Raw genomic sequence first — 15,473 nt, forward strand, 5'->3', positions numbered from 1 at the left:
TATATATATATATATATATATATATATATATATATATATATATATATATATATATATATATATATATATATATATATATATATATACACACACACACACATATATATATATAAACCATCTTTTTTTATGTATTTATTTATTTATTTAGTTTATTTCTCACAAAATGTCTTATAGTTTGAAGTGGACTTGTATAAAATATTATATTTCTATGATTGCAGGAGGGCAGGATGAGATCAGGCCACGCCCTCTCCTGACGTCACGTTTGCATACATTTTTCAGTCAAACTCAGAGCGCTCTTAAACGCAGCACAGAGTGAGATCAGAGGGAGGCAGAGGCGCAGTGTTTCTCTCTCTGATAAAAGTGGGCGAGTGATCAAAGCGGACACGTAAATGGAAGACGAGAACAGATCCGAGGGCAAAGACGCAGCGACACAAAACTTTGGGTTTCCTGGTGAGACACTTTTTTGGGTGTTTTCCGAGGATAAAAGAAGCACGTGAACGCAACGTTTTAACATCGTTCTCTCCTATAAAAGGTTTGTTCAATCCTACTTATGGTACACAAGTTACTCACTCCCAAGGACGGCCGTATGTTTGATAAGCTCCAGGAGTTTTCATGTTGTATTATAACTTTTTCCCTCTCGGTTTTCTAACAAAGCCATGCAGCCATTATTTTCTACTACAGGCTTTAGGCTAAGTTTGCTTTTTTTACAAGGAATTTCTCATTTTTCTCCACGCATCTTAACAAATACAATAACAATTTATGTTTAATTTTTAATTAGATGCTTTTTTCTGCTTTGTGAACTCGTGTGTTATGGCCTGATGTGACCCCACAAACTGTCCCTCTGTGAAGCTGCTGCCTTTTTGTTAAAGGATGAACAGGTGCAGTTGTGCACAGTTGGTCTTTAGTCAGATCTCTGACAATATTCTAGAAATGAGGCGTTATTAGCTCTGTTTAATGGGGCGTTATTAGCTCTGTTAGGCTCTGAACTGTGTATTGTACTGCACTGTGTTCTTTTTCATTGATTATTGTTTAGAGCTTCATCATTGTGATGGGGAACTAGGTGCTGTTTATGTAGCCTATATTTGTTTGGGCACTTAAAGCAAACTAGAATACATGATTCAATTTGGTTTTATTTGTGGTTGTAGTTTGGGCTTCAGTAGTTGAAGCTGAATATAATTAAGGTGAGGAATTTAATTTAATCTGTCCACAGTTGTGTCAGAGGTCGTTTAGGTTTGTGTCAGGTATGGCAGGGGATAATAAAAGTTTAAGTGTTAAACAGCTTTTGACTGCAAAATATACACTTTATATACACCTGTCCCAAGACCTGACATGAAGAAGTAAATAACAAATACTAAATAATAACATGGAATATAATAAGCTTTAAATTGATTCATTATAGTAGTAAAAGGCATAGTAAAGTAGTAGTAAAAATGTGCCATTGAATAATGACATCTTATTTCATTGGTCATGACAAAGGGAAGTCAGTCAGCCTACGAACTTGTATTTTTATCGAGCTAGTGCCTGATATGCATCAAGTCAAAACAGTCAGTTGTTTCTGTTTATTATATTGACATATTGCATGTTTATTTAAGTATTGGTTTTAAGTGGTGTCAGTAAGTCTGTTATTACAAACATTATATTCATGAAACATGAAAATATAAGACTAGTTTGTTAGGTCAGGGCAGGGATGTTTGGATTGCAACTGCTAGGTCTTTGAGGGAAAAAGGTTGTGAGCTACTGTTTTAGTGCAGCTATTCTTTAAATAACATATAACCAGACAGGACTCCATTCATAAAGTTGTCATTGAAAAGTCCCTTAAACCCATTTGTTTTTAGACCAACAACAAAATGTGTTAGTGAGTTTGGTAAATAGTCTGTGTGAAAGACCATTGCGTGGCTGAATAGGCCCGCGCTAATGGGCTTGGTGGGTCCCAGTGCATGTGGTTGCTGCTGGTTTAATGTAGCCTAGAGCTTCTTAACATGGTATTCCTGTGGCTGATTAGAGCCAGGTGTCTACTCCACAAAATGAGGGTATTGAGGGCAGCCTGCCTCACTGCAGAGGACCAGCTGCTGCAATCTCAAATAATCTTGTGGGAAGGGTAGTCGTAAAGCCCAACATGCCCTTGCTGAAATGAGACGCTCTGGAGGACAAATTGTGCTGCTGTTGCTCATTTAGAAAATGAAATCTACCCCTGCAATTATTTTATGTTGTTGTTGGCGCTAATTATAAATCATGTGAGAGGCTGAAGAGACTGTGCTGCTGACTCACAGCGCACACACACAAACACACACACAATGTACTCAAATGCAATACTATTTCCAGCTGTGCACAAAATAAGTTCACTTTTGTAAAGGAAAGACACACACACTGAAAGCTGTACAGGAGGAGCAGTTTCCACTATTATAAGAGTTGTCAAATGTACATTTAACTTTAACTAGATTCACATTTGGGTTTTGGTTCCATCTGAATCCATTATATTATGTGGGCTTCAGAAACAGATGAGTCTTTATGTGTTTAGAGGAGTAAACGGCTTCAAAGAGCGTCCTCGTGGGACATGTTATCGAGTTAGGACATCGACTTGAAAGAGTCTGTGTGTGTGGTTTTGTTTGGTTTGGACTAAGTTTAAGCCTGTTGGGTGTTAAACAGCAGTCCTTTTATGAGAGTGGGTTAATATTATGCACATTTGATTTCCTCCGGAGGTATTCATGTTTCAAAGGTGAACAGTGTTCTGCCTCAGACCAGAGCCAATCCATTGGTTCTGACAGCCACACTGACAACATGGCTATGTATTTAAATGTACTTGGAAAAGCTGGAACATATTTAAGATCAACATAAATATTTAGAATGTTTCCAGTGGTTAGGTCATTCTTACCGCATGCTTCCTACTCAGAAATAATATACATGCTATAACAGTACATAAAGACAAGTTGCTTTATTATTCATTATTAACAGCCTTCCTGTTTTAAGTTTTGAGCTTTTTAGAGACTTATCACAGATATGATCTGTATTCTCATACCACCTTGAGAATGCCAAATCTCGTCTGAGCTCAGTAGCTAAGCAGGGTTAGGCCTGGTTAGTGCGAGGATCAGACACCACTGGGAATACCAAGTGCCACAGTGGGCAGCAGTGGCTCTAGTGTGTATACTGTCATTGTGTCCTTGGACAAGACCCATCATCCACTGTACATCTTCATGGGTTTCAGAATGATACATACATTTTAATAATAAATAATAAAATTATAAAATTATTTACAATTTAAAACAAAATATTTAATCTTTTGAATAGGAAAAAGGTACATAGGATGCTGAAACCCATTTGATGTGTGTGTGTGTGGGTGTGTGTGTGTGTGTGTGTGTGTGTGTGTGTGTGTGTATTTGGTGTTGTTCAAAGGGGCTACAGGAATTATTTATGATTATTGTCTGCCAGTGACAATTTGGGCAACAGTGGTGCAGCATTAGCTCATGAACTGAGGGTTACCAGTTTGACTCCTTCACTTCACATATACTTGTTGTGTCACTTCACCCATAGTGCAGTTCAATGCCATGTACAGATACAATAAATTGTTCCTATAATTATTAAAAAAACAAAGTTGCCCATGTAAACCCTGCTTTGTCCAGGAGTGGTTATAAAGGTTTCTAAGGACAACCTCTTCTACCATTACAAGATACACTATACTGTTGTTAATTATTGTAATTGTTCAACTAGAGTTTCTATATGTGCAGGTTGCTATGGTAAACAGCCGTGTGGAGATGCCCACGGTGGCAATGATGGGCAGTGGCAGTGGGGCAGCCTGCAGGTCGTGTGCTGGATGTGGAGGTCGCATCTCGGACAGGTTCCTGCTCTTTTCGATGGAGCGGTACTGGCACACGCGCTGTCTCAAGTGCTCCTGCTGCCAGGCCCAGCTGGGAGAGTACAGCAGCACCTGCTACAGCAAAGGAGGCATGATCCTCTGCAAGAATGACTACATCAGGTGACACTCAAGCTTAGCCTATGAGTATGCAGATTTTAAAATGACAACCCAAAATACAACTTCAAATCGTATATAATCAGGTATAATTACTGATGAGATTCAGTATTCTTATTGACAATGAACCATATGAATCATTGAACAAGTATTGTCACATGTTTTCAAAATTCTAGCTTACACCATCTCCACATATTTAAAGTTACTTTAGTGTCCAGCCTGACAGGAAGAGTCCTCCGCAGGGCACCCGTAGCCACAGTTCAAGGCCTCAGGTTGTCACCCTTTTTGCTGCAGCAGCAGGATGAGATGTAAGTGAGCCTGGGGAGGAGAGTGTGTGGGTTAATTAAAGAGAACAGGGATCCTCTCAGGCGTGCTCATTAAATGACTGTTTGGATTAAGATAAAAAATTCATTAGTGTGTGCAGTCATTGAGAGACACAGGGAGAGCAGGAGAGCACTCTGTCTGAGTTAAGTGTCACACAGCATCAGTTGCACAAGAGCCTGTAATGATGACAGAGGCTTTCTATTAAATCTTAAAGCTGCTCCAGGTCAGGTACAGACATGTGCACACTCTAATTAATGTGGACTCACTGCTGCTGTGAGGAGGCTAAGTAATGTGCTGGTCATTACATCTAATTGTTAAAAGCATCGTATCACTTTGCCTGAGCAGTCAGACTAACCCCATGTAAATAATGCACACAACCTTGAGACACTAGGTCACTGCTAATCTGCTCAGATAAGGTTTGTTGTGAATGGTCTTAACATACTCTTGACAACAGTAAAATCTTGTTCTTGCATAGTAGAAAAATATCAATTGCCTCAGTAAAATGTTGGGGAATGTTGGGAAATCATCATTTGTCATTTTGTTCATGCATATGGGAATATATATATATATATATATATATATATATATATATATATATATATATATATATATATATATATATATATATATATATATATATATATATATATATATATATATATAAACATTTTAAATATTCCTCAGACTGTATGGACACAGTGGAGCCTGCAGTGCTTGTGGACAATCTATTCCCGCCAGTGAGATGGTGATGAGAGCACAAGGCAACGTCTACCACCTTAAAGTAAGGCACTTATAACTCACAGCACATCAGACTGCCATTAGTGTGGTTTTAAATATTCCTGTTTCTTTCAGTGCTTCACTTGTGCAACCTGTAGGAACCGCCTCGTCCCTGGAGACCGCTTTCACTACATAAATGGCACAATATTCTGTGAACACGACCGGCCTGGAGGAGGGATAATGACTGGACACTCGACTCCAATTCAGCCAAACAACATGATGTCCGACCAGAAGGTTAATAACAATAATTTATTAATCGTTTATTTATATGTCATATTTCATTAGACAAACATAGCTGGATTTATGTAAGAGGACTAAGTCTAACACATGTTTCCTTTGGTTTAGACGTCAGAGGTATATCAAATAATATGCAGGGATATTGAGTATGTTGTCTTTACTTAAAACAATTAAAAATGTCCTCAAAAAGAAACTGAAACATCTTGTGTAAAAGGGAAGAAAGCAAAATTTATTTCTGTAATTATGTAGTTCATTTTATGGTCCGTTTACGTTTAGGTGCTAAACTTGAACATCAACCAAAGCATTTACAGATACATTTTAGCACCATTGTTTAAATAAGGTCTGAGCATTATCAAACTTATGCATAATAATAAAAATATATTGAGTTATTAATTTTGTCAACATTGCCCACCCTTACTTCTGTTACAGGTCTGCTGAAGTTGTGGATCAAAAACCAAATGTGCCTTTAGCTCCTATTTGAACCCGCACTGCCCTCTCTGGACACTGTTGTAAATTTGTGCCCCTTCAAGAAATATCTAAAGACTGAGGTAAATTATGTCCGGGGGAACTTGAGATGTGAAGGATGAACTATTGATGCAGAAACTGAGTGTGAGTCCTTCTTCCAAAGGACTGGTGTTAAAATGGCAATATACACTATTGCTTAAAATGGATCTACAACACAACTCAAAAGACTGTTATTTTCTGAGGTGGGTTTTGGTTCAAATTTCAAACAACATGTATCATATAGTGTCAATGTGATGTTGTTTTCATTTTGCATGGGTCTGTGGTTAATATTTGTCAAAACTAGGGATGCACGATAAATATCCGATATACAATAACCAGCCTATGTTTTATATTGTGATAACAGTATTATTGCAATACTTAATAATACTTTTTTTGGACAAAAGTTCTGTTAAATTAAAACAAAAATGTACAATTTACTAGTCAAATGTGCAATAAAAACTTGACAGAAGCTGAAAAAAGCCAAAACAAGGATAGTTGGACTTATAAAGGAAAATCATTAGTAATTACTGTCATATGAAGAACTTTGTGTTATTGCAGTGTATTTATTTTATTACAGTAACCATTATTGTGTTACCAGTTTTGTGATTATCAATATTTTTGAATTATGTATTGTGCAGCCCTAGTCAAAACAAATCATTTGTTGTTAGCCAGATCATGTCTCAGACTGATAATGTAATTTATATTGTAGGCAAAGCAAACAAATGGACTGCCACTTTACAATAGCTTGAATTCATGAATGTTTTTCCATTGGCACTCTGTATTCACAATTTATTTGTTTAGATTTTTATACAGGAATTTTGCCATGCTTAGGTGTGGTTTCATCTTAAGTATGCTATGGACAGTTTTGAAAGACGACATTTCACACACACTGTAGATTTCTAATTTGAATATGAATAGTTGTAGTGGAATCCCTTGTCTTTGAACTGCATGTGGAGGGGCCAGTCAGCTGAACCCTTAATCATTTGCTCATGTGATTACGGGGGTCACTTGGTTAAAGCTACAGTGAGTTTGATAGGCACTCCTGGAGAAGAAGGAGTGAATATATAAGAAACACTTGTGGTTCCCAGACAAACATGGCTGATTACCCACAGGAATGGGATTTCAAAGGCCCGAGTCGAGACCATTACAGAAGCAATTAAAGAGGGATGCGCTGGAGGCCTTGCACTCCGGCGCTGCAGCCTAATGAGCCCTAATCTGGTGAGCTGGTAATTAAGGAGGAGGGAGCCTGTTCCTGTGGGCACGGACTGAGCAGGCAGCCGTGTGTCATAGGAAAGTACAGCGAAAGACAGCATTGTTCCTTTCTTCTGTCTGTTCAAATTAAAGCAAACTTTCCAGTGTTTGCGTCGTGATTGCTTTCTGGCACGAAACTCATCTTCAAATTAGGTTTTCTCATATGCCCATTTGGCGCATATTTCGACCAGGGCTAATTTTAGTATGACTTTGAGGTCATATTGTTTGTGTGGCTTTTTCTACAGAGGAGAAATGAGTAGTAAGTAACCACACAGGCAGAGAGAGCAGAGGAGGCACACATGAGTAGCCAGCTGTGACTTTTCAAATTAACAGAGAGCTGGAGCACTCAGCAGCTCCTCGCACAGGGTAAGTCCAATTAGCCGCATATTCACAGCAACAATGAGGCTTTTAATGGTAATGTTTCAAAGTGCTCTTTCATAATGACGCCGGGTGAGCACATTCCTTTGGTTTTTCAGTCATCACCGGCTCAGAGCGCAGCACAGACAGAAACAAGCCCTGTGAGATCACTATTGTGTTTTCTAATTGTTATCCGCAGTAATGAGGCCTGCTTCACTCTGATATGCTGCACTTTCTTTTAAATGTATGTTTTTACACCACAGTGATAAACGAGTTCATTATATTTGGGTGGAGCTCTGTCCTACGTGGGTCTGTAATATTTGAAATTGAGATGAATAAAACTAAAACAAAGGCTTACATTAATCTATCACATGACATCTGTGTTGCAGCTGACATTTCACCACATATAATCAGATGAACTTCTGTGTGTTTGGTAACTTTCACCAAGTCTAATGAAAACACTACATAATGACTTTTAAGTGAATATGTAATGTGTCCAAACTTGGTATAAAAACTGAAAATCTAGTATGGTTCATAAAGATCAGCAGTTCTGGGGTGCATGCTGTTGTGTCCTTGGGCAAGACCACCATGTCAGCGTATGAATGTGTGTGAATGATCAGTGGTGTTTAGAGGGACTGATGGTGCAGATTGGCAGCTTTGCTTTGGTCATTACCCGAGGGCAACTGTGGCTACAAATAAACCACTGAGTATGGAGTGGAAAGTCATAAAATGCTAGACAAATGTAAACTATTAGCCCATTATTGATTGCTTATGTTGACCTACACTGAAATATAATATTTTTAATTATGTACATATTTAATACAGAAGGTGGCTGTACTGCAGGTCCATCATACCAGTGAGAAAAACAAAAATAATTAAGTTGTATTATTATGTGCGGTCTGGTGTAGTATTTTTGTGAGGCATGTCATTACAACAGTACTGGAGGTGTTACACAAGTGATTGAATGCACTGAGTACAGGGAGTTTTTAATGATCCCAGAGCTACTATTAAACATTCAGTACTGGAGGGCTGGTTGAGAGAAAACTTCCTTTTTGTCAGTTCACAAAAGTCTGTTGGTGATAACACATCATTAGGGGCAATAGTAAGAATGCAGATTTATTCAACATGCAGCATATGTTTGTACATAAACTCATTACTTTGGCACTGCAGCAACAATCTTTATTCTCATGCAGCTAATGAGGTGCAATCGTTCACGACTTTCTCATTTTTATTGGATCAATATCCCTTGAGATTAATACATATTTTCCAGGTCATCAAAACTTTTGGATAATTTCCCAGAATGAGTCATCTTTGACGCAGTGAAGAGCATAAGTATAAGGCCAATTGTAAGTCAAACATTAAAAACTTTTCATCTACTCCTGCTAATTGGCCCTTGAATACATCAAGCTAATTAGTGATATGCAGATGGGGCTGCTCTGGTTTGAGTGTGGCATGAGATGTGCCCCATGGCGGGAGAATGGAAGACCCCCCTCTCTCCTGATCAAGATACGAGGATAATTGCAGTTAAAGTAATTTGCATGTGTTAATGAATTTGTCTTATGCTTTTCAAGATCACAGGCAAAGAGTAAATAATTGATTTCCTGACACTATAAAGACTGAGCATCTATCAAAGAGTGGACAACAAATAACAGTCAGACCTCAATACTGATGAATACATATGAAAACCATAAGGAGAGGAAAAGAACACAAAGAGTTGGCCTTATCACTAAAACTGAAGTATAGGAGCTGACTTTAAAGGTATGGTATGTAGCCTGCACTCTTAGAAAAATCACAACTCAAATCACAACTGAAATTTGGTTTCTGGCAACATAAATGAGTGACTCATGTGAGTGCCTTTAAGATGTCTTGCCTCATAAATCCTAAGTTGTCTTTGACTTTATCCAAACATAGCAAGTAAAGGTATGTTTGAATCTTGATCTATTTCTTTTCTCCAAAATAAAACTATATTTATTTAATCTTAACTGTTGCATCAACTTTTACTATGTTAGCTAATTTAATTTTGAGTGCACATGCAGGTCTCTGTTCTTAGTTGCAGGGCACTTAGCAGTAATAGTTTTCGTTTTACTTTTTACACCACTTCATGACACAGGTTTTTGTTAAAAGTGGTTATGATGACCTCAAATTTGTAAAGTATATTTAGTATTTGGACATATAAGGGCAAGATGCTGCCATTAAAAAGAGGGTTGTTGATGAGGCGATCGGGGGATGGGTAGTAATTTCCTCCAATCAGAGTACTTTGAATAATTAAACTGATCAAGTTAATTATCTCAATTAGGCTGATTTGACCACGGAACACTGCCATATGGTGCAAGGAAACAAAAAAGGGGGGAACTAATTAAAAGTAAAATAATGAGGATTTTAATTAAATGGTTCCCCAGACGTCAGCAAGTGGGGATGTGAAGTTGTAATTAAAAAGTCCTGTAGCGCTGGCAACATTCACTGCTTCCCTGTTTTAATAACGGCAAGGGCTCCATCCATCTAATTAAACCTGTAAATGAATTAGCAACATCCAGGGTCACACCCCGCCTCCCCCTGCAGTCCTTCAGATCGTTTCTGTAATTCTATAATAAAAATATTGTACATGATAATTAAATGGACAGCTCTTACGCAAACACACCATTTCCTTTCAGTCAATCACAAATCAAGGGACTCAAGGGTCATTACAAGTACAACACAGAGCAATTTGTATTATATGATACGTCAATCAGGTAAATGTTCACAGTTCATGCAGCTGTGAGCCACTGAGGAGACTCTTTGGGTGCACTTATAGAAGGACTGACCCCATAGAAAGAGCATTCTCAAACCATTAATCCACACTGTATTCATTGGTTTTGGCTATGCAGCATTTTGAGGACTTTTTCCCTTTGAAAAGATACAATGTTATGTTTTAAATTGTTAATTGCTATGGCAACCCATGGATAGGTTGCTCATAGGTAGGTAAGTTCATCTCCTTCTGCTCTCAATGGAAATGTTATTAGAAAGCTCCACAGTATGCCATAAAACTCATCTTCATGGAAACAAGCAAGTGACGCAATCAGATCAAGTATTGTTTGAATGTAACAGATAACAAATAAACCCTCCAAAAGAAAAAAACAAACAAAAAACATGCACCTTTAATAATTCCAGATGTTTTGATTTTAAGAGTATTGTAGTTTTGGTAATAAAATTCTCATGTTTTTTTTCTTAGGGGTGAAAGGGTTAGGGAAGTACAGTAGAAACAATATATAATCATTTAATCAAAGACATATTTTGACTTTTTGTAAGAATATAATTAACAGGACTTTGTTTAAACTGAAAACAAAATAAATCCGCATTAATTTCCCCCTGCACCTCTGAGTTACTCCTGTGTTTGAGTCATATGTCTCAGCTCCAGCATGTCTCCTTGTGAGTGCACTGTGCAGGGTTGCAAATTGCATCTGTTCCTAATTACAGAGTGCTAATGAAAGCCTGTACTCCTGGTGAGTCTACTGAGGATCGCATCGGCACCTCGACTATGTCACACATGAGAGGCCAGAACCATAAACAAAATAAAACACGCAGACTCTTTGGCCAAATGAAAACGGAGGTGACCGGGGCCATTTGAAGGACATGCAAACTGACCGTGCTGCAGTGTTTTTTCTGCTATTATTTTGTAAGGTCTCTGCCAGAGGAAAGTTATCTCTTTACAATGGATTTTGGAAGAGAGCCGTGAGTTGTCAGTATCAGTACCCAGAGTGTCCATACTGGCAAAACTGTAGTTTCATTCAAGTGTTACGTATTGTTATGATATTGCTATTGAGCCTTTTCCTTAGTGTTGAAATCAAGTTTGAAATGTCAATATTGTGACAAGTACAACTCACTGCTTATGGCCTAAATCAAAAGTGACTATATATTAACGGGAAACAGCTAAACATGGTCTTTTTCAAGCCCCTTTCATAAATAATGAACCTCTCTATTGGTATTTATTCATATAATGTGTTGCAAAAGTGAATGTTTGTGCCTCTATTTTTTCAAACCAAATATTTAAAAGCCACTGATGACCAGTTTATTTTACAGGGCTACTCTTGCTCCTTCCATTGCACCACCTGGACAGCCCTGTGTCCCCCACCTAATCACTTAAACTATAACAATATTTATTTTCCTTCACAGCTGGTCATTTCTGTGTCCTGCACCAACTTGTCTGCAACCCTACACCTCTGTCCTTTCAGTGGCCCCACAGCAAGCACTACATCTCCTATAGCACCCCCTCAAATCGATAGTCCAGTTACAATATTACTAATATGCCTAACTGCCTTGTTAAATTGACACACAAGCCAACAACCAAAGCAGAGGCTGGGGCCCTAATTAGACACCTAAACATGAAGCCAAGGGCGTTTTATGGAGGGGCACTTTGGGGAATGTTTTAATGAGGACGTGGTGCTGAGAATAACTTTACACTAAGTTGTTAATGCAGGAGCTACCGCACTCCTGATATATTAAACTGTACAAAACAGGAATCTACTCAAATGCAGGGTATTTTATCACCAGTATTCCACACTTTATTCCTAACTTGTAACCTATAATCATTGTGCGCTTCAGTGTCACTTTGGTAATATTTCTGGAGTGAGGTCCACTATGTTGTTACTATTCAAACAGACACTGAAAAAGATGCATTCTTATTGTGCACATGGGCGTGCCTCTCCATAACATAACTCTTGGAGACAGAATTAAATACTGTATTTTGGAACAATCTAGCAAAGCAATAACATCACCATAGAGACAAACAAGTATCAGACCCTCCACCAGAAAAGTTACATAGTGCACCCTTATTGGAATGATACTGACACCAGTGCAATTTATTGACTGTCCTCCTGGTAACAGTTTTTACTAGGGAGGCACCTATTCAGCTCTTTCAGCTCTGATACTGATTCTGATACTAGCTTTAAGTATCTGCTAATACCTGATATCAACCGATACCAGGAGAGAGACTGGAACAGCATTTATTTCCTTTAAACAAAAATAAAATAAGACAGAACTGATCTAAATGTGTTATGTAGCTGTTATCTTTTTCTCAAGTAACTGGAACAACTTTACCAAACAATTATAAGATTTTCTGGGCCAACTGTGACCAGTAAATAGTCTTATTACATCAAACTATATGTCCAACCAGGATATCTACTGAGACGATATTTAGAAGCCAATATCTGATCCAGGCATATCCGATTCCAGTATTGGATCAGTGCATCCCTAGATTTTACTTCAAACTAATTGTAATAACTCAGAGCCTCTTACCCTGACCTGATCAGTAATGTTGTTTTATGCTATCAGGAATGATTAAACCAGCATGATCCATGGGGGCTCTCCTTGAATTTCCCCCATGATAAAGCCACCATCTGCTGAGTAAATAAAGCTCTTTATTTGGTGTGAGGTAATGCCGTTTAATTTGATGTAATGTGATCGTCGTCTGTAGGAAATCGCTTGTGAGCATCAAAAGCCATTGAGGCATTATGAGATGAAGCAGCTGGATGAACAGATGAGCCTGGACTCAGCAACACTACTCACTTCCTATCATGTTACCTGTCAGCACGCCCAGCCAATTTACATGCAGTCTGAGGAAGAGTGGGCAAAATGATGATCCATACAGCAAGAAGTTTCAGGGATTGATTTCTCTTTGCTCCCCATCGCTTTTCTCAAGATGCTCCTCCTGAATTTATTTATAGGGAACAGTTGATCTGAAACATCTGAAAGACAGGTGAGGAAAGAGCATTACATCATTCAAATCTACTGTAAAATTATTTGTATTTGAGTAGTTTCTTATTCAGTGTTTGTGGTATCAAAGTATTTTTATGAACTCCTGTGTGCCAGTCCTGCTCCATCTTTTGCCCGTCTCTTCTGTGTTCCCTTCTTCATTCTCCATCCCTCTGTGTGAGCCTTTGGAGCACTTTGTCGGAGACCTCAAGAAGCAGAAGCACAAAATACTAGTAACAACAACAAACAGTACTTTTCATATGGTGGGAGAACATAATAATGTATATCCTGGTCCATTTTATGTTAGTAAAACTCCTGATTTGATGAGGTCTGTGTAAGCTTCTAACAAACTTTTGTCATGAAAACAAAACATTTGTCATGAATGAATCGGCATTTGCTGCCGTTTTTCTTCTTGTGTGGTAACTCCTTTCACAATTGTTCCTAAAATACGCCAGAATTCAGATTCCCAGCGGTGCGGGTAAAGGGCAGTTGTCCTGGTGGCAGGCCCAGCAGGGCGCCAAGAGGCCACTCTTTAGCGACAGCTGATACAAATCTGTGATGACATTTCATACTCTTCTATCTGAAAGAGCCCAGTGCAGACATTACAGCAAACATTTCAAAGGCCCAAGTCAAATTGCTCTTTTTGATTGTGATTCAAGCCAGATCTCCAGAGACCTGCAGTTTGAGAAAATGACATAAAAGATGACAAAAAGTATATGCTTTGGGGCAAAGTAGACCTGGATGCAGTGATTCTGCAAAAACATAACAAATTAATCCACATTTTTTAACAAACTAAGAAATATAACTTTTTTATGCTGTATCTCTCTCCTAAATACTTAATATAATAATGCTAAAATCAGTTTGCATGTTTAAAGACTATAGCTTCATTCAACAGCCTGCAGAGGTCATAAGATTCCAGTCCCATGCCCACATAAATTTAGAGGGTTACAATGAGAGGACGTGTTAGAGAACAGCTTGAGTGAAAATATCTCCATATGGTGTTTTCCTGTTTATTTTTGTTTGTTGTGTTTGTTGCTGCTCAGTATTCACAAGATCTACACAACAAAGGACTCATTTGACTCAAAGTTGCTCCACACTGCCCCCTGCTGGTAAAAATGTTAGACATTGGGCCGCATGCTACACATATCATATCTTCAATAAAAACAAAATCTTACAGAACACCGGAGTGTTGTTGTATTGCTTTTGTTTTGTTTTTATACATATGTAAAGGGAGCAGATTATTGTCGCACTGATTAAGACATTTAGTCATCACTTTATAACAGGTTGGTATATTTAAAAATCAAATGATAAACATCTTAAAATTCAATGGGGCGTTTGTTTCTTAGTTTATTCCCTTTTGCCAACCTCCTTGGCATATAAAACTGCAACAATGAAATTTATAGCCAAATCAACCATTCAAAGAAGCATCAATATCAGTTTATTTAAAAAAAACAACACTTAATTTGGTTTAACTGAATTAAAAGTCCAGAAGGGGGATTGCTTTCATCTTTGAAATAGGTTTGAATGGAAATGTCAAGCCTCAACAAATGCTCAGTACTTTGTCTGTCATTCCCAGCTCAACAGCAGCTTTACTCTTTTTATATTTACCAAATATTTATTGGTAAAGCTATTAGTTACACTTATATACAAAAATATATTCGTCATTGGTCGACGGAGCATTTAATCAAAACTAAACCTCTTTAAAAACTAAACTAAACTTCTATAAAGCATATTTTGATATGAAGAGTAATGCTGATCAGGAGTCACCACATAAAGGTGGTCCTGATTCAAGACCCTATAATCTGCTCTGAAAGAATCCAGTGTTTGTGGAGCGTGTTGTTCAGACATCCTGTGAGGCACAGACATGTGGAGAGCGCCCCAGGATGTGACAGCGCTGGCATGTGTGCCCTTTGATTGATGAGCCTTATCCCAAATGTTTTCCAATCCAGATCAGTGGGAGTTTAAGTGCCTCGTCTATGCTAATACCAAACAAAACATTATCTCCCTCTCCCCAGACGCCACATGACTCCAGGACACGAGGGAAATGGAACAGTAGCACCATTAGACTATGGTAATTTAATACATGCTGCTATGGGACTTCCACAACTTTTATGAAAAATGCCATTGTATCCGTCTGGGGTCAGTAATTGAGGACCCTGGAAGGGACAAGACTGACAAAACTGAGGGAAGACTCTCATGACATCTTATTAGTTATCATTTTAGTTTAGTTCGACAAAAATAGATAATTATGAATATATTTTTTGACAAACAGAGCAGTGCCATCACTTTTAGTATACTATTACTATTTTATAAGATGCAAAAAATAATAGTA

At 38.1% G+C, this 15,473-nt stretch overlaps 1 protein-coding gene across 1 annotated transcript; it reads left to right on the plus strand.

The window, feature by feature from the left end:
- The first annotated feature begins 292 nt into the window (after positions 1 to 292).
- Positions 293 to 6,348, plus strand: lmo4a (LIM domain only 4a). Its single transcript, XM_033989738.2, has 5 exons — positions 293 to 532; positions 3,723 to 3,970; positions 4,973 to 5,069; positions 5,141 to 5,299; positions 5,732 to 6,348. The coding sequence occupies exons 2-5, from the start codon at positions 3,729 to 3,731 to the stop codon at positions 5,738 to 5,740; spliced, it is 507 nt and encodes a 168-aa protein (XP_033845629.1). The 5' UTR covers positions 293 to 532; positions 3,723 to 3,728; the 3' UTR covers positions 5,741 to 6,348.
- The last annotated feature ends 9,125 nt before the right edge of the window (positions 6,349 to 15,473 follow it).

This window comes from Periophthalmus magnuspinnatus, chromosome 23, assembly GCF_009829125.3.
Source record: "Periophthalmus magnuspinnatus isolate fPerMag1 chromosome 23, fPerMag1.2.pri, whole genome shotgun sequence".
Classification (NCBI taxonomy): Eukaryota; Metazoa; Chordata; class Actinopteri; order Gobiiformes; family Gobiidae; genus Periophthalmus; species Periophthalmus magnuspinnatus.

Coding starts and splice junctions, on each gene's coding strand:
- lmo4a (XM_033989738.2), top strand. CDS start 3,729: ATGGTAAACAGCCGTGTGGAGATGCCCACGGTGGCAATGATGGGCAGT. Junction 3,971..4,972: donor TGCAAGAATGACTACATCAG/GTGACACTCAAG, acceptor AATATTCCTCAG/ACTGTATGGACACAGTGGAG. Junction 5,070..5,140: donor GCAACGTCTACCACCTTAAA/GTAAGGCACTTA, acceptor TGTTTCTTTCAG/TGCTTCACTTGTGCAACCTG.